Genomic DNA, 22,659 nt, shown 5'->3' on the forward strand with positions numbered 1-22,659 from the left:
ATTAATAAAGAACTAAATTATTTAATTATAGGAATACTTTCTTCTTAAGTATTTATTTATCTCTTTATTATAATCCTAGATTAATTAGCTTAATTATTAATCCCTTTAAACCTTAATTAACTAGCTTAAGGTTTAGTTAGTTTAATTCTCCTTAATTAATATATTTAAACATTAATCTCTTTAATCGCCTCTTAGATTACGTAGCTAGTTACGTGCCCCTACCTTCTTCTTATGCCCACGGGTCATGCCTGTTCTAGCCGGTGCGGTCCCGTCCCGTGTCTTGTGCAGTGTCGTTCGTAACACCTAGGCCCGAGCTGCCAGCTCGAGCCCATAACAATTAATAAGAAAACTATATTTTCATTTTTTAAAAAAGCTTAAATAATTAATAATAGATCTAATAAAATACTTGAATTATAATAATAAATATATAAAATAACTAATATTATAACTAATTAGCTTATATAAAAAGTGGGTCCTTTTAGCTTTTTATAAGCTTAAAAACTAGATTATATAGTTTTTTAAAAACTTATTATATTATATAGTTTATATTATATTATAAAAACTATATTTTATAGTTTCTTAAGTTTTAAGCTTATAAGAGTATATAAGAACCTACTTTTTTATTATTAGCTTATAATTTTAGATTTATATTAATTATTCGTAAAACTTATAATTTTATAAGTATTTTATTAGATTTAATATAATTTTTTATATTAGAAACTATAAAAACTATAAAACTACAAAACTACACTACAGTTAATGCTCTGCTACCTACCTAGGTACCTAGTAGGTAGCTTAGGGACAGCGACTACCCCCGAGGAATTAGTGCAGATAGCCGAGTCGAGTCATCTCATCAACAACTTCACCCTTTAGCTGAAATGCCATTCAAGCTGCCTAGGGGTCTAAACGGTATTGCTGACACCGACCTTCCTTGCAAAATTTATTACAAGTACCTACCTAGTAGGGAGCAGCTACCCAGGCTTCGCTGAGCCTGCAGTTTGTTGGAGGCCACATTCAAGTGCTCACAGGGGCCCTACTTGAAATCATGACCCCGCCAACACGTGCCTGAGGTACCTACGCGCGCGGCCCCTGGCTCTGGTTATAGCACAATTATTATAAGACAGGTCTTAAATTATCAAGAATTATTAAAACTTTAATATATTAAGTTTAAATTTTTAGCTGTCTTGTGATAGCTGATGGGCTGGTAATGGTCGTCAAAACACACCTTATCGCGCTAAGGTACTCCGTAGGTAGTGGAAGGAGCTTGGCAGTTACTCCCTGTCCCACCCAACGGCCATGGTCGTCGGGTCCACCTCAAGTGGATTACTTACTCGAGTCGACTGGTGCTCTTTGGCTGGGATTAGACCAAGAATCAAGTCGTCCAACCTCATCCAGCTTCAACTCCTTCTTGGTGAGCGATTGCTATAACCACCAGCGTTAGCATCCCTTCTCCGGCGATAGCGAACTAACCGATAGTACACTTACGTTATACATTACTACTGCTTTCCGCCGCCCGCCGGGGCGTGCCGTGCTATCAGGTGTTTCAACAAGTGTACAGCACCACACACCATCATCACATTTGGCAGCGAGCTTATTCTGAGACCCCCACTCCATCGGACTCGATAAGAGGGCAACGCTGCTCTATGCCTGGTTTCGTCGACATCGGGACATAGATTTAGGCGTGAACTTCCGAGAACATTCAGTGGTTACTGGATGTGCCATGGACCAACAGCTTCACGCTGCAAATGACTTTGCTCCTCACATGGCACAGCCTTTGATAAATCTCCAGACCGCTGCGGGTTCAAGTTGGCACAACATCACCGCCTGGGCCATCAACGTGACGCGAAATGCGGCGTTTCTTGAAGACTTCCTTTGGGTCGGTCCACGGATTTTCATGAAACTTGGATCCTACATAGCCTTGTCAGACACCACAGGTGGTTCGACGGGCCGACTGACATCGCCATCGGATGGAGGCGTGTCCTCAGAGCTGCACTTGCAAAACTTGCTGGAACCTGATATTAGTGTCCCTTTGACAGCAAGGATTGGTCCATCCATCGGAGATGCAAATGCAGAGACACAAGCTACACGACTGTCCCTTGATGGCGCGCGGGGCTTGGGTAGCGTATTTGGTTACGTTACCAGTAAGTGGGCAGTGTCAACTATCGCCATGGCTATAATCCTCAACCGTACACATATATTTGCAGCGACCAGAAGGCGATTGCGGTTCTACTGGCATACTAGGCTACTTCTCAGGGTCCTGCCGATCATTCTTCTTGCTTCGCAATCCCTCCACCTTCTCCGGTCCATCCAATGCCAGACGTCACCAATATTTAACCAACTTCGGTGGGGGGATACAAACACGACGTCTGATTTGGCATTTGCACATCCGAGTGCATTCCTTAATAAACTAAGCTCTGGCTTACTTCTCGGCGTCGGTGACAGAGAATCATGTGAGGCCGTTGGCATGGTTCCCAAGGGCGGCGAATTGGATGCTCAAAATCTTCGTGGGTCTTTGAATCTACTATGGCCTCTATTTGGTGTGCTATGTCTTAGTCACTTTATCGAGACGCTATCCTGTGCCGTCCAAGGCCGGCCGCTCTCAGTGGAAACCGGAATGACGCTGTTTGAGCAATCACTTGCCTTCGCAGAGGCAGATGCGGCCGTCAATAATCAGCTTGGCTGGGCGTCCTTGCCTCGGAGCCATCAGAATTTGAACCCGCCGGTATCTGGTTTATCAGCATCAATTTCTCTGACGCGGTCTGCGGTTCTCAGCAAGGTTAACACGCCTCCCGAAGTCTTATTTATTGCATTTCTGTCGTCCATGACACATCTATCCAGTCATATTTTAGGAGTATTTGATGCCCAGTCAAAATACAGACTCGTGAATACAGGGTTTTGGGGCCTCTGTTTCATGGGCACAATCGTCTGGAGCGCTTTCGAATTTGAACTGGGAAATCCTTTGGCACAAAGCATGTTAAGATATCCAACCGTGTGCATCGTTGGATTTGTTCCTCATGTTCTAGTACTGTCTGGCATTGCGGTCTGTTTGCTAATATACGGACTAGCCCTCATCTTGTCTGTTCTAGCTCCGCCGTTGTCCACCAGTGATAGTCCTTCAGCGACCCTTCGTCAAAGGCTAGCACATGCTCATGAAAACATGCAAGCAAATATCTCTCTCTCAGAGATTCGCATAACGAGAGAGATGGATTTTTATACAGCGCTTCTTCGAATCGGGTTTGCTGCCATCAGTATGGCAAGTGAAGCTGTATACCTCAATGAAGACCGTGGTGTCACTCTACAACATCGCACCTGGCTGGAAGAGGCGCGCTTCCGAGAGGTAGAGGAAATACAAAGGCAAGCAATTGGAATTGGGATGCCTTATTCCCAGTATGACCAGATTGGCACTATCGGGCTCGTCCCGGTAAAGGATTGTACTATGGCTGCGACAAGCGGTTATGGCCGCGAACGTGCTGCTCAGAGAATATCCAGAGGGCGAAGTGACAGGACCATCCGGACAGGCACAGGGGCGACTGAAAGAAGCTCAAGGTGGTTCATGGCTGTGGAATTTTTACTGAGCACAGGCAAGTTGATGGTTCGCACAAGTGCCCTAGCGGCACTTTGGGGGTTAGGAAGGATTCGAATAAGGAGTCAACCGGCTTGGCTCCTTTGGCTGGCTAGACGCCAGAAGCTTAGTATGGGTGACAAGGACAGGGTATCCGGAAAGAAACAGGGCATCACTTCGGGTGCTTCTGGACGTTCAGTCACCTGTCAAAGATCAATTCCTCGAATAGAAGGCATCGACGTCGAGACTGAATTCAGGCGGGTCAATGCTAGTCAGGATGAAGACAGCCTTGATGCAGACCTATACAAGTATTGGTTGACCGGGGGCTGGTGGGGTTCAAATGACGAAAGTGGTGACTACAAGCCAGACGATGAGGACAGCTGGGACACGACCTCCGCCATATCCGTCCCGACAACCACAGTCGACGAAAACGGATCAGATAACGGCTGGGAATCGGAAGAAGATAACCCAGAAGCACCCTCAGGGCTATCACTGACTCGAAGCTGGGAAACTACGCCGCCTGCAGATACAATCTTTGACACAAATAATCTAGCACGACTCCTAAACCCGGAGACCGCAGAAGAACGAGAAGAAGCCCACATCCTCTCTGCACACCTGAAGTACGATACAGTAATGACGAGGTCAAGCTTTAGGCGGCAGAAGCATCTTCGACGGAGTCGTGTTCTTCTACGGCCCGGCATGACTGTCACCGAAGGTTACAAATCTTCAGATAGTCGCAACGTGAAGTTGAGCCACGAAGATGAGGAACATCTCTTGGAGCAAATTCTCCTCTCACATCGCAGTCAGAGCGAGCTTCACTCCCGCGACACTGACACAATTCAGCGTACGGATTCGACTACCGAGGAAGCAGCAAACCTGCCGTGTGTTGTTTGCCAGAGTTCCGTACGAACAATCATCGTTTGGCCTTGTCGCTGCTTTAGTCTCTGTGACGACTGTCGTGTGTCACTGGCAATGAACAACTTTGATAAATGCGTATGCTGCCGAAGAGATGTGCTGAGCTTCAGCCGAATTTTCGTACCGTAGCCACATGACAGCCTTGCAGCTACACGAGCAATTGTGGTTCACAGTTATTACTATATCGTGTAGTCTTATTAATTCTACCCTCATCGAAGAAGGCGTAACGACGGTGCAATTTGGTTCCGATGCGTTGAACTCTTTGTTACATGGCCGCCCACTCGACGCTGTATGTATGGATCGAACTTTGACGCGCGTCACGCCCCGGCTCTTGTCCGCCCAGCAAAAAGGCCTTCTTCACGGCTGTTGCTAGGCGTCCACCTCCAACAATGTCCAAAATAGCTATGTGCTCATCCCAATCGTAATCATTTGCCATGAAATGTGCATGAAAGCGCAGCGGGTCACCAGGATAAACACTATGTTGAGCACCAAATCTCAATCCTGGCGTCATATAGTTGCCTCTCTCCTGGAGAAAACCACACAACGAGGCCGCAGGTTCCAATGGCATGCTAGACGGTCTCAATATGTTTCGGGGTAAGAGAAAGATGCTGGATACAGGAGTTAAAGCTAAAAGCCCTACGGTGCTGGCTTGGTCGTTGTCGTCAGGATAGGTGATGATATCACTGGCTACAGTATGGCTATCAATACCCATTCTAGATGGGCAGCTAATGCCAGCTTTGTTTTGTTTCTGACGAGCAGTTATGGGTGCTGCTCGTGAGGCGGCACGTTCCGCTAGCACATGCTGTGCGGTCTGTTTGCTCTGCCGCAAATGGTCTATATACAACGCCCGCGCCTCTTTGCTAGCAGAGTTCAGGGCAATGCCGTGAGCAGCCACGTCGTCTACGATATATGCTGATCCTTTTCGTGCAAGGGTATGGGCTTCCTCAGGTCGCAGCTCCACAGGCAATCCCAAAAAAAGATTTTGAGTTGGTTGCTGTGGCGTTGTCCCAACCAAAGTACCAGCCGTGTTTTCTTGTCTCCTGAGGAGAGAAGCTGCGTTAGGGTCGAATACTAGATATCGTCCAGCAATTTCCGAAATTCTGACCTTGTTCGGGCCAATCTCCGAGTGATCGCTTGTCGAAATCATAGGTCCTGTGGTCATTGTGTTTGAGTTAGCTCAGGGGCACATGTCCTAGAGTTTCTCAAGCGGAAGGGTTTACGTGGTAAGGGCATTGGAGAATCATAAGTCGTCTTCGTAATGTTGAATGTGTCGTCACAGAATTTCAGTGGATTGACAGATATTCAGATGTATAATCATGATGCAAATTTGGGCCGCCAGAAGTAATCGGGAGCAAGGGAACGTAGTGTACATACCAGAATGCGTTGCAATGGCACAATAAAAAATGAAAATCGGTGGGCGTGCAAGAGTTTTGAAAATTTCAAGTAGGCATGGCTCGTGTGGGTCAATACGGATAACGGGGCTAAAATCGCATATTGGCAAATTGAGCAACTTATGCTTCAACCGGGGCAGCCCAGCTTCGAAGTCGGTACCAGATTCCCCATCAGAAATTCAGGTCTTGAATTTTGGACTGCTCCGAGTGTGATGAGGACCTCGATTCTTCGTCAAGGCCGACAGGAGGCAGGCTAAAAGGCATTATGACTAGTCCATTTGAAGCACTGAGCCGAAATGACATGTCTTCTCTCTTCCAGCACCCTTCCATTCCACCACCTTTCTCATGAAATATCGGCAATTTATGAACACGAACCAAGCCTTGAGCTTTGCTTTCCTCCGTCCTGATTTCCTTCGCGTACGTCGGCTGTTTCAGAGGTACAAGTTCAACAACACCATCAGACAAAAGCTCCATCCACTTGCAAAGTCCGAAATGTCGTGGATGAAGAGATATGGGCAGCGAAACTACCGCAGCAAGTTGGGATGGGAACTGCCGTAGCAAACTCTGCAGACTGTGTAAAAACCGCAAAACCTCATCCGGTTTGCATGCTGTGGCGGGGTACGCGGCAGGGGAAAGCATATTAGGTATGATGACTCGATGTACCGACGACGAAGCCTTCAGATTCGAGCGAAGCTCAGATATGAAATTTGGGAAGAAAGACTGGTCTCCGAGTTGAGCGGTTTCTCGGGTGGGATATGTCAGCAGCCGACCGTGCACACAGTTTGCTCCCAATCTCTTCGAAAGGTCAAACGAATGGCAAAAGGTGCTAGGACTTTTGGAGAGTGCAGCCTCACGTTGTGCGTCAAGACCTGGTTTCTGTTGTTAGTATTGTGATTGCAAAACTGTGGAGGTTGCGTGGTGCTTGTACCTTTATTATTTGACTGGATACCCAGGGTCTCATATCTCCATGCTATCTTCATTTTACTTGCGGATGGAGAACTTTGTGCATGAGGCGGCTGTTCCTTCGCTTGAACTAAACCGGGGAGCTCTCGGCGCCAGGCGTCTCCAACGCCGAGAACGTGAACTTGATGGCCCTGAACTAGACCTTCTCCGGCAAAATAGCGAAGCAAAATACCTCCAAAGTCCGTCGTTCCGGATTCTTCAATTAACAGAGAACTTCCAAGTGGTAATCCCGCATGACCAGCTAACAGCTGATCCAACGAAAATGTACCAGTTGACGTGGTCAAGCGACCATCTAATGGTGATGGACGGGTACCGGGGAGGGGCTCTCTGCAGTCAGTCTGCGATAGTGAGGACGGCATCGGCGCACGAATGACAGTATTCCTTTTGCGGAACGCCATGACATCTGCATCTTCTAGACTGCGATTGGCGTAGGTTCGTCTTGTCCCGCACGGGCACAAATAAATCCAAGTTGGAAGACCTGGTTTTCAAGACAAGTTCGATGGGACTGGTGAATGTGAAACGAAAGGAAAAGAAGCCTGCAGACGGGCAGACATGAAAATGAAATGTTGGACGAAATGTAATCGGCCGGGGCGGAATTCTCGTGCTGGAGAGTGTACTCTGTAGGTTACGTCGATACGTAGTTGCTCAAGAAATGTCACTGGTCGTACAGTCAACTAAATTGCACAACTTGAGACTGGGAATGTGGATCCTGGTTCACTATCCTGTTGGGGAGCGGGGGGGGGGGGGAATTGACGGCAAAAAAGGCCCCGGTTAGAAGATATGCCTGTAACAGTCATTCGACTAAGTTAACCTTTTTTTTTTTCAAACGCATGTGAAGAAATATTGCCGAGAAAACAAACTCAAAGGGCCTAATATTGTGATCCCTAGCGCATCCCAGTCAACATGTCCGGCGGCGGTGGCGACGCAACTCTGTTTGAGGAGAGCTTTACGGTCACCGAATATGATCAATCCAAATACGATCGTGTTGCCCGCATTTCCTGTACATCGGCCGACTCGCAAACTGTGATGGTGCTTGATATCAATATTGAACTCTTCCCTTGCGCAAGGTCTGATTCTCTACATGTTGTCCTATCTACAACATTATCACCAGACGGCAGCAAGGAGGACGATAAGGGTTGGCGAGATGTCGGCAAGGGAGGGGACGCCCCAGCTACGTTGGCTGATTTGTACGACTATGTTTGCTATGGCAAAATTTACAAATTTGAAGAGACATACGATGGCAATACCATGTACGTACTTGGACGTCTTTTGCATTTGCTCTCCGTTACCTATTGAGTCAAATGGCCATGATCCCGGCTATATTCGGCGGTTCCTCAGAGCCCCTGCTTGTTCTCGATCATTCATCGCTAATCATCGACTGAATAAAATAGCAATGCATACGTCTCATTTGGAGGCCTCCTGATGTCGTTACAAGGACCCGTAAAAAAGCTCACGCCTCTGCGAGTCGACAACGTCTATCTTCTGATCAAGAAGTAACCAAACAAACACTCGACATTTATCCAATGGCGCATGCACACACATGACATTCAGCCGAGGATACCAATTCGCATCTTTTAAAAAGGGACTTCGCCTTAACGATACACGTAATGGCGGCAAAAATTGACACCCCTTTTTGGTAATTTTTTCTAAGAGAACTTGAGTAATACTCGAAACCATTGGATGCAAAAAGATAAAAGCGCCTACTGATCTCCAAATACGTCATGTTCTTGACCACCCTTCTTGATGCGGCCCTGGGAAAGGCAGTTTACGATGCATCCGTGCCTGGATGGTACTTAGGTGCGGCTCCTCGTCTTCCTTCAGAATGCCATGGCGAATAAAGAAGTCCAGCATGACTACGGCACAGTTGTCCTTGAACTTGCCACAAGCCAGGTCCCTCTTGACTTGGTTTACGTCGCAGAGCTTGAATTCTTCGACTTCGCCGTCCTTTGGTTGCGGGATTACCCTCGCGGGTAGTTTTAGGTCATATACCCACTGGCACTCCGGATAAATAAAATCGGCTTGACCAACGTTCTTTTCATCGGTGACATATATGTACGTAACCGTGCCGACTTCTTCTGCATTCGGACGAACCACGTCTTCCATGAGACTGGCTTCTTCATCCGCCTCACGAATTATGCACTCAAAAGGTGTCTCGCCTGTCATTAGCCCGCCAGCAACAGTGTTATCAAGCATCCCAGGAAATGTTGATTTGTTTGCTGCCCGCTTTGGGACCCATATTAGCATCCCATGCGGTGCAGAAGGTTCATCCACGTATGCGGTCAAGTGAACTCCATATCTCACAGTTCCGAGTAAGCCAATAGCAGCGCGCTCCATGCTGAAAAGGAGTTCGCCATTTCGCCCATAGACGGGCCAGAGCTCACCTCGCCAACCCCTAAGCAGCTTGAAAGTTTGGTGTTCTCGCCAATGGGCAGATAGACTTGCTGCCATTGCGGTCCGCTCGGGCTCTGAGGGTAATTGAAAAAGTGATAGCGTCTTATTTATGTGATTGACTTCCATTACACCCCTCACATCATCAGGCACTGTTGTTAACTCTGCCACAACGCGATCAAGCACGTATCCGATTGGGTAAGTACCGTTTGCGTCCCTCCAAACAAGGGTATAAATGCCTTTTGGCACATCAACCAGTGTAGAAGATCCGGTAGCACAAGGGGGGTAGGGAAATCTACAGCCTTGTCAGTTCTTCGATCCGAGTTCAGATGCGTATGCCCATCGAAGTGTGGAAGAACGTTTCGAAGATTGTGCGTAGCTTTATCGAGAAGGCTAGGAGACAAGCAGCAAAATATAAGAGGGGAGGGTGGCATGATTCGCAAGTCTCACTTATCCGCATTATTAACCAGGTCTAGGTTTGACTTCATTTCGGGCTTTGACTTCATTTCGGGCGATTGAAACTTAGGTGGAAGGAATTGGTTAAATACGTAAGTATTCAATGTGCTGGGCGTCCGTTGTGATGTCGTCAAGTCGTGAACAGAAGTTAATGATTTTATGTGAGACCAAAATCACCGCAGGTGGGGTGGCCTGCGCTCGCTGGAGCGATCCAGTGAGAAGAGCCGACCCGCGAATGCTGATTGGCGCAAGACAAATATTTGCACACGACGTTCCCGTCCCTAACCCGCTGGAACCGTGTTTCTAAGAGGCGGAAGAGCAGAGGAATAGCGGAAAACGCCTTCGTCGCCATCAAGTAAGGTGGGACATCTTTGTTGTTATTCTCTTCCTCTTTTGTATGCTTGTTGAGACCCTCATCGTCGTTGAGTGACGGTTTCTAGCCACCCCACGTGACGGTAAGCGGATTTTTTTGTGTACTCGGGCAAAATTATCGTGTTCAGTCCCAAGACTCGACATTGGCTGACCCAAGTTAGCAAGCTAGAGTCGTTGAATGACAGGAAGACCTGACCGCCTAAACGGCAACATAACCAACTATACAACACTCAGCAATGTCCGGCCTCATGTTTGGAGTTATACCAACCGGGCAACAGCTTATCACTGACCCTACATCCACACCTTCTCCTACGTCATTTCTTTACACACTGCCGAACACCAAGTCTTTTTCTCATGTTATGGTAATTTTGCTACCGAATGTTCAGCTTCCGGATAATACCGCTGCTGCAATCTATCTTGCCACTGCCAAGGACGTTGCTATGGCAGCTGAGTTGGGCCGCACACCAAACTTCAAATTTCTTGGAGGGATAGGGTCTGGGAAAGAAAGCGCGCTGTTCAAGATCAACTCGAACCCTAGCCAAAATCCCAGCAGTGCAGAAAATGACGGCATCGTGATTGGGGTTTCTATTGAACCGGCAGAGTCTGTCGGCCAACGTTTGGGACAGCTGTCAGCCGACAAGACAGCAAACAGCTCGGCGTCGAATTCCAACATGTTGCAGATGCCTACTCCTCTCCTTGCCCAACGTATAATACAAAACGCATATAATTCTTTGGCAGGCTACACCCAGCCGATAGGTCCTGAGGGTGTCGAGGTTGTCCCTCTCCGGGCATTTGACGAGTGGTGGCGAAAGTTCGAAAGTCGAATTCGCAACGACCCCAACTTTCTTGCGAAGCCGCAAGAATAAATTTAGTCAAGCATTTGAAAATGTCCTTTGATAAGAGTACCTATAGAATTTTCAATTTGAAAGCCGCTGGTAACCTTTTACGATACCTTGGCAGTTGCCTACAATCCGTTTTCGAACGTAGTCTTTCGTGTAATTTGATCCAGAACGGCACAAAGTCAATACGGTCTCCCCGGAGGATTGTTGGCTGCGAGTCTAATAGACATAAATGGCCCAGCTGTTACTACGAAAACAGCAAACGTGCTCACAGCTAATGTAAATGACCCAGTAACACCAAGCGCACAAGATTCTATAAGCCATTCTGTACCTAAGTCTCTTCTATCAAATAACATCATTGCTACTCAGCTTGCGTCGGAGTCATAAGCGGGCTTTTCAATCGAGTCGGGCTGGTTGCTCTGCTTCTCCTACCAGCGTTTAACATTTGGAGGTTTGGTGCCAGACGTTCCCTACTTTCTGTTCGAAGGACTAGTCCAGTTCGATCCATTACTGATGGTTGTTGACCCTCCTCGAGGCGATTCAAGACGACTTTAGGGGCCCCTGGCCCGTTGTATCTATTTGCATGGGATCCCTCACTGCTGTCAGAGCCGTTGATATCCTCGGAAGAGCCATCGAGCTCATATCCTGTAGCCTCGCCTTGTTCTAAGATTCTTTCATAATTTGCCGTACCACGACCAAATATTTTATTTAAGCTAAGTCCGCACCGTGGCTTGCGACCGGAGTGGCGTCGCCGCCAAATGTTCTGTATTCGACGACTTCGATCAGGCCGTTGAAGAAAGAATACGACTAATAAAGCGACAAACATCAAGCCCAAGACATAATACAAGGTCTGGTTTTCGAAAGCGTTGTTGTCGTCGATATCACTGTCTTCACTATCGAAATAGGAGTCCGATGTCAAAGGTATAGATCCTGCGTGCTCAAAATCGGAGGGCGTCTTCGAAGCTACATTGCTTCCAAAGCCAACGGGCAATGACGAGAGATGAGGTGATATTTGGCCCGACGCATAGAGAACCATCTTTCCTAGGGTCCAACTCACTTCCACACCTTCCACGGTATCAATTGGTTGGAACGAGTTGAGGAGGTCCTGCCTGCCATTTCCTGGCTTGTCGTATGTTGTATTGAAGCTGGGTCTAGGCGAAGGTCCCACGCCAAGCCGAGGGATTCCAATCCCTTCATATAGAACATTTATAAGCCAAGACGCTTTGAAGCAGGCTTCTTGTGCGTCTTGAATCTTCTCTTCTGTAGATTTCTTCCGTTTGACTATGTCGCTTTTTATTGCAGCCCACTCGCGGCTACAGAAAGCAAGGACTTCTTGCTGATAACTTGCGAGATCGTATGCCTGTTGCTCCTTGCCAAAAACGCCGTGGGTAGTATGCCAGTACTCTGACACACCAATGAAATGGTTAACTTCGAAATCTAATGCTGGAACGTGCTGGCCGTTTAGAAGGCATGGATGATCTTCGCATGGCGCATCTTTACGAAGTAGGGGATACGTTTTCTTCAAACACTCATCAAACGCGCCCGTTCCGACAAGAGTTTTGCCGATGATAGATTTGCCGGGACCTGAATCCTCCCCAAGATAACTTCGAAGACCCTTCGGCATACAGGGATCCGGAATTTCGTCGACTGGATCGGCGTAGCTTTCCACTAAACTTTGTATATACCGAAACCGGGCTTTGTTGGCTCCAAATCCTAGCCAAGTCGCAGTGAAGACCTTGTACTCAGCTGATGACCCATCCAGACGTCGCATTCGAATTAATTTTAGATCATTTGCATGGCGCTCGGCTTCGGTCGTGTTAGGAGCGAAGGCAATCTGTGCCGACGCGCCACCCATGTCCAAAAAGCCATAAGTATGGTGACCCTTTCCGTGGACATGTTCTTTCGGTCGATCAAGAGCCCCCAAGAGGTAATTTGTTGCAATCCAGCCATACAATCCTTCTGTTTCTCCGGATATAACCTGTACTCGTTCGTCACAATCAGGAAGGTGGAATTTTGTGTTCGTTTGTAGAAATTTACAGATCCCTTTTAGAAGTGATGCCTGTTGGGACTCTGGAAGAAACCGAACGCCTGCTGTAGCCATTAAAAAAATAGGGGTTTTGGAAACGTTTTCAGGAGGCACTTCACTGAGGGCCATGTTGATGAGAGACTGTAAATGCTTGGGGCCAATGGATGCCACATCTTCCGCAAATGTGGCAACGCCAGGACGTATTTTTTTGCTCTTTATTAGCTTCAGCTTTGGCAAAGTACGCAGTTCCGAAGAAGAGGCATTTTGACTAGCTGAGATGGGGTGTTTCCATTTGTAGACATAAAGACGGGTTCCCGACGAACCGGCGTCGAGAATAACTCCATATTGAGCTAGAGTCACGAGGTATTAGTTGACAAGTTATTGCGACAGAGTCGGCTAGGAATCCCGTGCTAGTGATATGATAAGTACTTGACATACAATTTCTGCCCATTAGGACATAATTTACGTTGCAAACCAGTACTCAAGGACGTGTTATGCGACTTTGAACTGGAGGGCAGCGTTTTATTTCTTGTGTAGTGTTGGTCGCAGCGAGTGGTCTGCCGCAATCAAGGCGTTTTCATTTCAAGTCGGTAAATCGGCAACGGTGCTTCCTATTTAATGAATTTGGTCGTTAATTATTCGGACGACGGATACGGTGGTTGCGGTCGTACAGTTGGGAGGTGCGAATGCGCCAAGAAAACTGCGAAATAATCATAAGACACGCGGCGAGTGGCGTGATTTGAACGGCGACGACGAGATACTGTAGTCACAATCGTAAACTGTGTCTAGAGCGAGAGGGCTGTGGGCGAAAAGGAATGCAACCTGATGATTATAGGATAATGTATGAGAAAACGAGGCGCCGAATTCAAGCCTGTCGTCATTGCAGTAGAGAATCTGATCCTTTAGGAGTACGTGGCCACACTGTGCAAATACAGTTCTTACACAAATTCGCACAATGTGGAGCTTGAGTCGGGAAGTAGAGACAGGGTAAAATGTATGTTTTAATGACACCTGTAAATAGGAATAATCTCTCCAACTAGTACCAAAGAGATATAAAAAATGGGGGCTTAGGGTCGATGCCGTAAGTGAGGACTAATTTTACGGCTGTCTTTCATACCATTTAAGATTACTTACCCAGTACGCAAGCTCTTAGTAACCTGAAAAATTAAAGCTCGAGCGAAACAAGGTACCAAGGGCAAGCGGAAGGGAACTTGCTATCCGCGATGATTCCGTACACCAATGCGGCTTCAACCCATATGAGACGACTACACCACACAGCGCGTTGTCGATTGGAACGCCCGATGTCAATTGATTGTATCCGTATTGATAGTGAATAACAATTACGAAAGATGCCTGTGTACCTAGGCTTGTAAGATTTGTTCTTGAAAAGACACACCTGGGCCTCTGTGCGAGGCCATTGCCACCTGGTACCTAACTTACTTGGGCACTATCGTATAGCAGAACAGACGAGGGTCTCCCAGAAGCCCGCAGTTCACCTCTGATTTCCTATACCATATGGAATCGCTTGATCGCTTTTGACGTAGGAAGCACAAATAAAATGTGTGCAATAATGCCGCTGAGAACTTCATTACGCACTCGAGAATGGCATGTGATCCCGCAAAATGCACAATCTACCTATGCTTAAGTAGGAACCGCTACTACGTGCAAAGCGACCTATCTCCACGGCAGCGAAATGCCTATAACAGGCGAAAATGACAAGTCTGCCCCAACATCTTCCCGCAAAATAGATTCCCGGGTATGTTTAACTACATTGCGAGTTTGGATTTGTTATAGTCAGCCCCGACGAGACAATGTACTCTGTCGCGTCAATGCCATATGATGCACTGGTCGTTCCTGGCTCGAACAGTTAAGGTGTCTCCTCGACTTGGTCACAACTACTTCTGGGTTTAATCTTTCCCCGACCAACGGCCAATGGTAAGAGTCTTTCTCTGGCCTTGTATCGGACCAATTGCGACCATGTGTCTGCCAATGAAATTGTGGTGTCGAATCAACAGCGTTTCCCACTGTCCTCGGGGGGTTCCCGTTCCCAGAACCTGCTTTGGCTTTGTGATATAACTCCTGGACTTGCAAAAGACGCCGGCTCTTGTCTCTATGAGCAACTACTAGCTCTTCGTTCCTGCGGCACACTCGTTCGTGTTCTTTCGTAGTGCCTAGTCCGGTTAGCTAAAGAGGGGTCATATGCCATATCCTAAACCTACTATCAATTATCGTTTGTAGTCGCGCTATCTCGGCATTTGCCTCCGTGACAGTCTGATGGAATTGAGATTTCAGCTTTAAATGCTTTTCAGTCAAAATCCCATAAACGTGCTGTTGGTAGCAGATCTCTTGCGTCTTTTGATAGGCCCAAAAGTTGAGGGCTCTTTCGGCGCACTCCAACACGATACCAGGACTAAGCCCGCTAAGGACAATAGCCTTATGGTCTTCACTAGGAAGAAGGTTTGCTATCCCGGTCTCTCGATCGCGGAACAGCGTTGAGTGACAGGCGGGACAGACAAACGTCTGCTTGGCGGCTATGTCACAGACTAAGCGGAGGTGTTGAACACAATCTAGGCAAAACGCATGACTTACACGGAAATTAGCCTAATGGAATACCATCACATTAATAAATCTTTGCGATTCTGCAAATATTGATAGAAACATACCTGCACGTGGTAACAAGAGCTCTATCGCGGAGCTCCCTTCTACATTTGAGATTGTTGCACAGCAGACTGTAGTCCATTGTGTCTCGTCTGAAGGCAGGCTCGGAATGATGACTGCTGAGCTAAGCTAATGGAAAGAGCATAAAAGCGGTCTGGTAGGAAAGAAAATTCAAGTGGAGAGAGATCAGCAGCTAACCTTGAGTCTGGTCATGGACAGCGGGTGAGGAAGTCGCAATTCGTGGGTATTCATATGGCCCATTCGCTCCTGGGATCGACAGGGCTGTACAAAGCAAACACAGCAGGTGCAAGGCACACTAGGACTCGTAGAACCATGCCTACTACTACTAGGGTAATACCTACGGTACCTACCTACCTACGCGCGCGGCCCCTAGTTCTGGTAATAGTATAATTATTATAAGATAAGTCTTAAATTATTATTAATTATTTAAAGTCTTACATATTAAGTAAAATTTTTTAATTGATTATCTTATAATAAATAATTATTAAGAGATAATTATTAAAAAAACCCTTAACGCGTTATAGTACTTGTAACTTAAGTAAATACCTAAATACCTACGCGCGCGGCCCCTATTTCTAGTAATAGTATAACTATTATAAGATAAGTCTTAAATTATTATTAATTAATAAAAGTCTTATATATTAAAAAAAATTCTATTTAATTGTCTTATAATAGATGATAGCCAGAGGATAGTTACTAGAAAGCCCCTTAGCGCGCTATGGTAGGTAAAGTATATACCCTAAAAGGTAACTACATTATTGCGGTGTAGAGACTTAGTGCTATTAAGTTTACTATATAGTTAATTTATAAGGTGGTTGGGGAACCTCGCCTACCTATAACGCGATTAATAACGTTACGTGAAATAGAGGCTTTAGAACTATATCCCCTATATCTTATATAACTAAAAAATAAAATAAGCTTTAATTATTATAATATAATTACTCTTATCTTAGCTACTTAACTTTTAGTCTCTCTTATAATCTTATAATTTTTAAAGCTTTTTAAAAAGTTACTTAATTAAAATAATAAAGATAAGTACTTAAAGAACCCTTATTTTATAAGCGTTTTTACCTTTAATAATAGAGAATCTAATAGAATTATTAAGCGATTAAAAGAATATAATAGTTTTAAGTAAAGGGAAAAAACTTAAATAATTAAATAAGGCTATTATAACTCTTTAAAATTAAATTACTTAATTAAAGAAGTTATAAGAGCTTTAAAAAAAGAAAAAGAAGCTATAAAGATTAATTCTTAAAACCGCTTACTTAATAGTAAAAAAGAGGTATAACTTTTATAATTTAAAGAGAAGTAATAATTAAAAAGTATAGGTTAAAAATATAAACTCTCTTTATTATTTAATAAACCCTTAAAAGTATAAGATTTAAATAAATAACTTAAATTATACTTTTAATAAAGTAAAATGTAAGTATTATAGGAATTACTAGAAAATTCTCTTTACCTTAAATTATATAAACTTAAAATATAAGGTAAGATAAGATTAATACCTTAATAAATAACTAATAATTTAAAAGAAAGACCTTAAGAATAATTAAAATACGTTTTAAGATTAAATCTTTATACTTTAAAAGATATGGAAAATTATAAGGCTTAAATAGTTATATAATTAAAATAAGTAAAGTAACGTGAAAATTAAAGCTTTATAAACTTTAATATTTACTTAAATTTATTAAAGAAATACCTAAAAAAAGCTAATAAAAAGTTATAAGCGCTTACCCTTTTTATTAAGCTATAATTTAAACTTTAAGATTATATAAACTTATATACCTTTATCTTTAAGAAAACTTAAAAAAAAGTAATTTAAATTACCTAATAATTTTAAGATATTATATTAAGGAGAAATAAGCGAAAGGTTAACTTATTTTAATTAAAAAGCTCTTTAAAGATACTTTAATAAAGAAGAAGTAACTTACTAAGAGCTTACTTTAATAATAAGAGATTCTTATAATTAAATTACTATAATTAAAACTTAAACTTAATTAAGTAAAAAAAGCTACGTTATTATAATTATAATAATAAGAATTACCTTTAATTTACTTATAATAAACTACCTAAAAATAACCTAAATAATTAAGAAAATACTTAAAGGTTAAAGTAATTACCTTTACTTTAACTTTAAGCTAAAAAGTATTAATAGGCTAATACTTTAATATAAAGGTTATTATATATAAGTATAATACTATAAAAACCTATATTAATCTTAATAATTATATAATACTTAACCTTATTAGTATTAACTTTATAAGGTAATAAAAACTACGTTAAGTAAAGGTAATAGCCCTTATTTTATAATTAATTAAAACCCTTATAATTCCCTAATATAATATATATAAAGTACCTGTTTAAGCTATTAACTCTTATAGGTATAAGTATACCTTAAAACTATTATATATTACTATTAAAAGGGACTTAAACTTAAAGGGAAATCTTATTTTAATAGGGATATATATACTAGCTAAATAAAAGATATATATAGTTATATATAGCTAAAAATAGTAATATAAGTCTTAAAAAGAGAGTTTCTTACTAAATAATCCCTATAAATTTACTAAGAAGTACTAGAACATAGCTTAAATTTACGCTATTATTAGTATATCTAAGAAAGACTTTCTTACCTTAAAGAGTAAAGAGTTAATAAAAGAGTATAATTTTATAAATAATATTTTAATAAAGCTTTATAGCTTTAAGAATATCTTTATAAATAATTATTTTAAGACTTTATTATTATATAAGAATATTAATTATAATATTAACCTTTTACTTAATATTATACTATCTTATAAACCTATTTACCTGTTATTTTAAGTTAGGTTAAAGAAGCTTTACTAGTATATTAATAAAAACCTAATAAATAAATAAATAAGACCCTTAAAAAGCCTAGTTAAAGTATTAATTCTATTTATACTTAAGAAAAATAAAACCTTAAGATTATATATAAATTATAAAGAATTAAATAAGGTAACCTAAAAGAATTATTATATATTACTCTTAATTTTAAAGTTACTTAATAGATATTAAAAGGCTAAGTTCTTCTTAAAGATTAATATTAAGAATACCTATTATAAAATATAAATAAAAGAGAGAGATAAGTAAAAAATAGCCTTTTAAATTTATTATAAGTACTATAAATACTTAATTATACCCTTTAACCTTATAAACGCGTCTATTACTTTCTAAAACTATATTTATTAAGCCTTATAAGAGCTAATTAATACTAATATAGTATATTTAAATAATATCTTAATCTTCTTAAAAATAAAAGAGAAATATACCTCTTATATTACTTAAATATTAAAACGAATATAAGTAGCTAAGCTATTTATAAAGCTATTTAAGTGTACCTTTTATTAAATCTTTATAAAATTTCTAGGGTTTATTCTATTAATTAATAGCCTTTTAATAAATTTAAAACAAGTATAAATTATCTAAGAATAAAAAGAATTAATTACGTATTATAAGGTATAGATATTTTTAGAATTTTATAACTTTTATTAATAATTTATATAGAGCTACTTTAGAATAATAATACCCTTAAATACCTTATTAAAGAGAAGCTAAAATAGTAAAAAGCTTAATTACTTAACCTTTATAAGTAAAGAATAATTAGCGTTTAATTATTTAAAGAATACCTTTATAAAAACCTCTTTTCTTTAATATTATAATTTAAGTAAGGTAATTTAAATTAAGATAAACGTATTTAACTTTATAATAATTAGAGTTCTCTTATAATTAAATAATAAGAGGCGATATTACCTTATTACGTTTTAATTTTAAAAGTTTATTAATATAAAAAGAAATTATAGAATATTAAACTAAAAATTATTTATTATAATAGAATTATTTAAATACTAGTAATATTATATAAAAGGGGTAATAAATTTAATTAAGGTTTTATTAGATTATTATAACCTTTAAATATTTATAAGATAGCTTAAGTTAAACGAGTATTAGGCTTATTAGTATATATTTTTATTACCCTTTAACTTTATTATTAAGTATTAATTTAATAAGAGTAACCTAATAAATAAGCTATTAAGGTAATTTAATTATAAAGGTAAAGCTATATTTAATAAAAAGCTATTATTAAACTTATAAAAGAAGCTAATAATTATTTAAGAAAAAGTAAAGAATACCTTAAGAAACTATAAAAATTATAATAAAAAGCTAACGTTTAATTAAATATATAAAGCTTTAAGGCCTTTAAGAGAAAGGTATTTAATTTATATAAGTTAAGTAACTACTATAAGTCTAATTATCATTACCTATTTTACTAATAAATTTAAAGAGAAAGTAAATATAATAAGTATAATTACGCGAAGTTAAGTAAAATATATTATAAGGTAATAGTTAATTTATAAGAATAAATTAATTATACTACTTAAAGAACTCTTACTTTAAGCTTAAAGCTATAACCTAAATATATAAAAGTAATATACTAGTAAGTTAATAGTAAAATAAAAAGAAAAGAAGAATTAAATAAGAGATAAAAGTAATCTTTTATTATATAAGAATAAAGTAATTATACCTTAAGATTTAAAGATACGTTAAAAGTTACTTAAATTATATTATAATAATCTATTAATAGATTACTTTAAAATAAAAAGAATCTTAAAACTATTATAACGTAACTTTTATTAGCTATATATATAAGGTTAAGTAAAAGATTATATTATAAGCTATATAGTTTATTAAGAGGTAATAACCTAATAGTATTACTTATATAATACGCTTAAATTACTATTAATTTTATAGTAACCTTAAATTAAAATATTAATAGACTTTATAATAAAGCTACTTAAAATAAAGTACCTTAAATAAAGTATTAACGTAATACTAGTAATAATAAATTAATTTATTAAGTATTCTTTTTTCCTAATAATTAATACTACTATTAATACTATAAAACTAATAAAACTCTTTTATTATAAAATTAAACTTTAATTTAACGTATTAAAAGGTATTATCTTTAATAAAGAGCTAGTATTTACTAGTTAATTTTAGTTAAACCTTTATTACCTATCTAAGATAAAAAGAAGGCTTTTAATAGCTTTTTACCCGTAAATAAACGGGTAAATAAAAAGAATAAATTAAATTATAAAGTATTACTTACACTATTTTATTATAGGTAATTAATTAATATAAGTGTAATTATAATTATAAGCTTAATTCGCTTATAATAATATAAAGAGTAATATAATAAGTTACTTACTTAATTATAGTTTAATAGAGTATAACTTAAAGTTTTACTTTTACCTTAAAGCTAAGACTTATTAAAAGGGAGTACTTATTATAAAAACTCGTATAATTAAGCTTAAAAAAGTATAAAAATAACTTTAAATTAATTAATAAAAAGCTATAGAATTTTAAGTAAAGTACTATAACTAATAATATATACCTTTTACTTTATATAAGAGAAACTTAATAGAATTAGCTATAAAGAATATTAAATTTAAGGTAAGAAAATAAAAGCTTATCCCCTATTATATTAAACCCTTTTAAATCCTAAAAACTATTAAAAAATAGGTATATTACTTAGCGCTATTAGAATAATATAATTACCTTTATAATATCTTTTATATTAGCCTATTAAAGCTATAAAAAAGGCAAGAAAATACTAGTAAAAACTTACTTTTAATATTAAACCTTAAAGAGAATAATAAAGAGTATAAAGTTAAAGAAGTTAAGAATTAAAGAGAGTCTTAAAAAGGCACTTATTACCTAGTAAAGTAAAAGAGATAGCCCTTAAAGTATAATTAATAAGTAGCTATTAAAAATATAATTAATATACTTAAGGTAATTATTACGTTTTAATAAAATAAGAATAAATAAAAAGCTAATAAAACATTATAAGAAAACTATAAGTAAGGGACTATTATATAAAAATTAAATAGCTATACTTTTATTATTATTAATTTTATTTATATTAACTTTTAAGCTAATAAATTACTAAATAAAAAGTAAATGAAATAGCGCTTAAAGTATAAGAAGAATTAATAAAAAAGCACTTAAAGTATTATTTTTGTGTAGGTTATTATTAAATTTATTAATAGTAATTACCTTCTTTATACTATTATAAAGGTAATAAATTATTATTACTTAAATAACGTAAGACTTAAGTTACTTTTTATTTATTAAAGACTTAATTATAATTCGCCTAATAATAATTAATAAGTAAAATAATAAAGAGTTATTAGTAAAGAAGTCTACTTATATTATTAAATTATAAAGAAGAAATCTAAGTAATTAAAAGCTACTCTTAAGCTATTATATACTAATAATAGGTACTTTAAGCGAACTAAAAGAAGAGAATTAGCTAGTAAATATATTACGATAAATTAAGGAAAAACGCACTTATAAGCTCTTTATTATACTAGTTAGCTTATAGGTAATATAATAAGTGGTTTTAGCGTAATTAAAGCTACGAATAATTTCTAGTAAAAGCTAGGTAAAACGCACGTAAGTTACACGCGAAAAAATATAATTAGTATTATTATTATTATTATTATTATTCTTATTCTTTAAGACTAAAGTAATTATAAGCTATTAAAGATAACTTAAAAGGCGTAAGAGATTAATTATATCTTTAATTATAATAGAGATAAGCTATATAAACGTTAATAAAAATATAATAAAACTATAAGAAAATACTTTAAAGTTATAAATTAATTAAATTACATGTATTAACGCGTATAATACACTATTAATAGCGCTTAAAAAGGCTAGTATTTAAGCTTAAGTTACTATTAAAAGTATAAGAAATTTAAAGGAGTTTAAGCTTCTTTAAAAAGCTATAATAATAGGTATTTACTATTATACGTAGGTAATATATATAAATATAACGCTTAATATTAATATTTACTATTTTAATAGTAAATAATAGGCGATTAGCTTAATAAAATAAGGTTTCTTAGGTGAAAAAAGAGGATTAAATAAGTAAGGTAAAAAAGAATAAGGTAAGTAATAATATTTAAGAGAGAAATAACTAGTAAAAGTATAAAGAGGCTATATTAATTTATATATATAATTAATTACGTAATAATACGATTAACC

The 22,659-nt window shown here is 38.8% G+C and overlaps 7 protein-coding genes across 8 annotated transcripts; 3 read left to right on the forward strand and 4 right to left on the reverse strand.

Moving 5' to 3' along the window:
* Positions 1-1,365: 1,365 nt before the first annotated feature.
* On the forward strand, positions 1,366-4,696 carry J3458_005306 (uncharacterized protein). Its single transcript, XM_007817439.2, has one exon. The coding sequence runs from the start codon at positions 1,721-1,723 to the stop codon at positions 4,604-4,606; it is 2,886 nt and encodes a 961-aa protein (XP_007815630.2). The 5' UTR covers positions 1,366-1,720; the 3' UTR covers positions 4,607-4,696.
* A 46-nt stretch (positions 4,697-4,742) lies between these two features.
* On the reverse strand, positions 4,743-5,639 carry SEN34_1 (tRNA-splicing endonuclease subunit; the record flags this gene model as incomplete). The annotated part of the gene is made up of 1 exon (XM_007817438.1): positions 4,743-5,639. The coding sequence occupies one exon, from the start codon at positions 5,637-5,639 to the stop codon at positions 4,743-4,745; it is 897 nt and encodes a 298-aa protein (XP_007815629.1).
* A 2,095-nt stretch (positions 5,640-7,734) lies between these two features.
* RPB8_1 (DNA-directed RNA polymerases I, II, and III subunit RPABC3) lies at positions 7,735-8,328 on the forward strand (the record flags this gene model as incomplete). Its single annotated transcript, XM_066118735.1, has 2 exons — positions 7,735-8,081; positions 8,223-8,328. The coding sequence occupies 2 exons, from the start codon at positions 7,735-7,737 to the stop codon at positions 8,326-8,328; spliced, it is 453 nt and encodes a 150-aa protein (XP_065976256.1).
* A 222-nt stretch (positions 8,329-8,550) lies between these two features.
* J3458_005309 (uncharacterized protein) lies at positions 8,551-9,165 on the reverse strand (the record flags this gene model as incomplete). Its single annotated transcript, XM_007817437.2, has 1 exon — positions 8,551-9,165. One exon carries the CDS (start codon positions 9,163-9,165, stop codon positions 8,551-8,553), a length of 615 nt encoding a protein of 204 aa, XP_007815628.2.
* A 1,118-nt stretch (positions 9,166-10,283) lies between these two features.
* J3458_005310 (uncharacterized protein) lies at positions 10,284-10,913 on the forward strand (the record flags this gene model as incomplete). The annotated part of the gene is made up of 1 exon (XM_007817436.1): positions 10,284-10,913. The coding sequence occupies one exon, from the start codon at positions 10,284-10,286 to the stop codon at positions 10,911-10,913; it is 630 nt and encodes a 209-aa protein (XP_007815627.1).
* Positions 10,914-10,998: 85 nt separating this feature from the next.
* On the reverse strand, positions 10,999-13,860 carry YND1_1 (Golgi apyrase). 2 transcript variants are annotated; one of them, XM_066118736.1, is made up of 2 exons: positions 13,584-13,860; positions 10,999-13,523 (listed from the first exon to the last, which is right to left on the reverse strand). In XM_066118736.1, the coding sequence occupies exon 2, from the start codon at positions 13,039-13,041 to the stop codon at positions 11,248-11,250; it is 1,794 nt and encodes a 597-aa protein (XP_065976257.1). In that variant the 5' UTR covers positions 13,042-13,523; positions 13,584-13,860; the 3' UTR covers positions 10,999-11,247. The 2 variants fall into 2 exon arrangements, with proteins under 2 accessions (XP_065976257.1, XP_007815626.2); XM_007817435.2 differs by having other exon boundaries at positions 10,999-13,262; positions 13,351-13,860.
* J3458_005312 (uncharacterized protein) lies at positions 13,847-15,828 on the reverse strand. The gene is made up of 3 exons (XM_066118737.1): positions 15,576-15,828; positions 15,132-15,496; positions 13,847-15,083 (listed from the first exon to the last, which is right to left on the reverse strand). Exons 1-3 carry the CDS (start codon positions 15,650-15,652, stop codon positions 14,707-14,709), a joined length of 819 nt encoding a protein of 272 aa, XP_065976258.1. The 5' UTR covers positions 15,653-15,828; the 3' UTR covers positions 13,847-14,706.
* Positions 15,829-22,659: the final 6,831 nt, after the last annotated feature.

The sequence above is a fragment of the Metarhizium acridum genome (genome assembly GCF_019434415.1).
Source record: "Metarhizium acridum strain ARSEF 324 chromosome Unknown scaffold_31, whole genome shotgun sequence".
Lineage (NCBI taxonomy): Eukaryota > Fungi > Ascomycota > Sordariomycetes > Hypocreales > Clavicipitaceae > Metarhizium > Metarhizium acridum.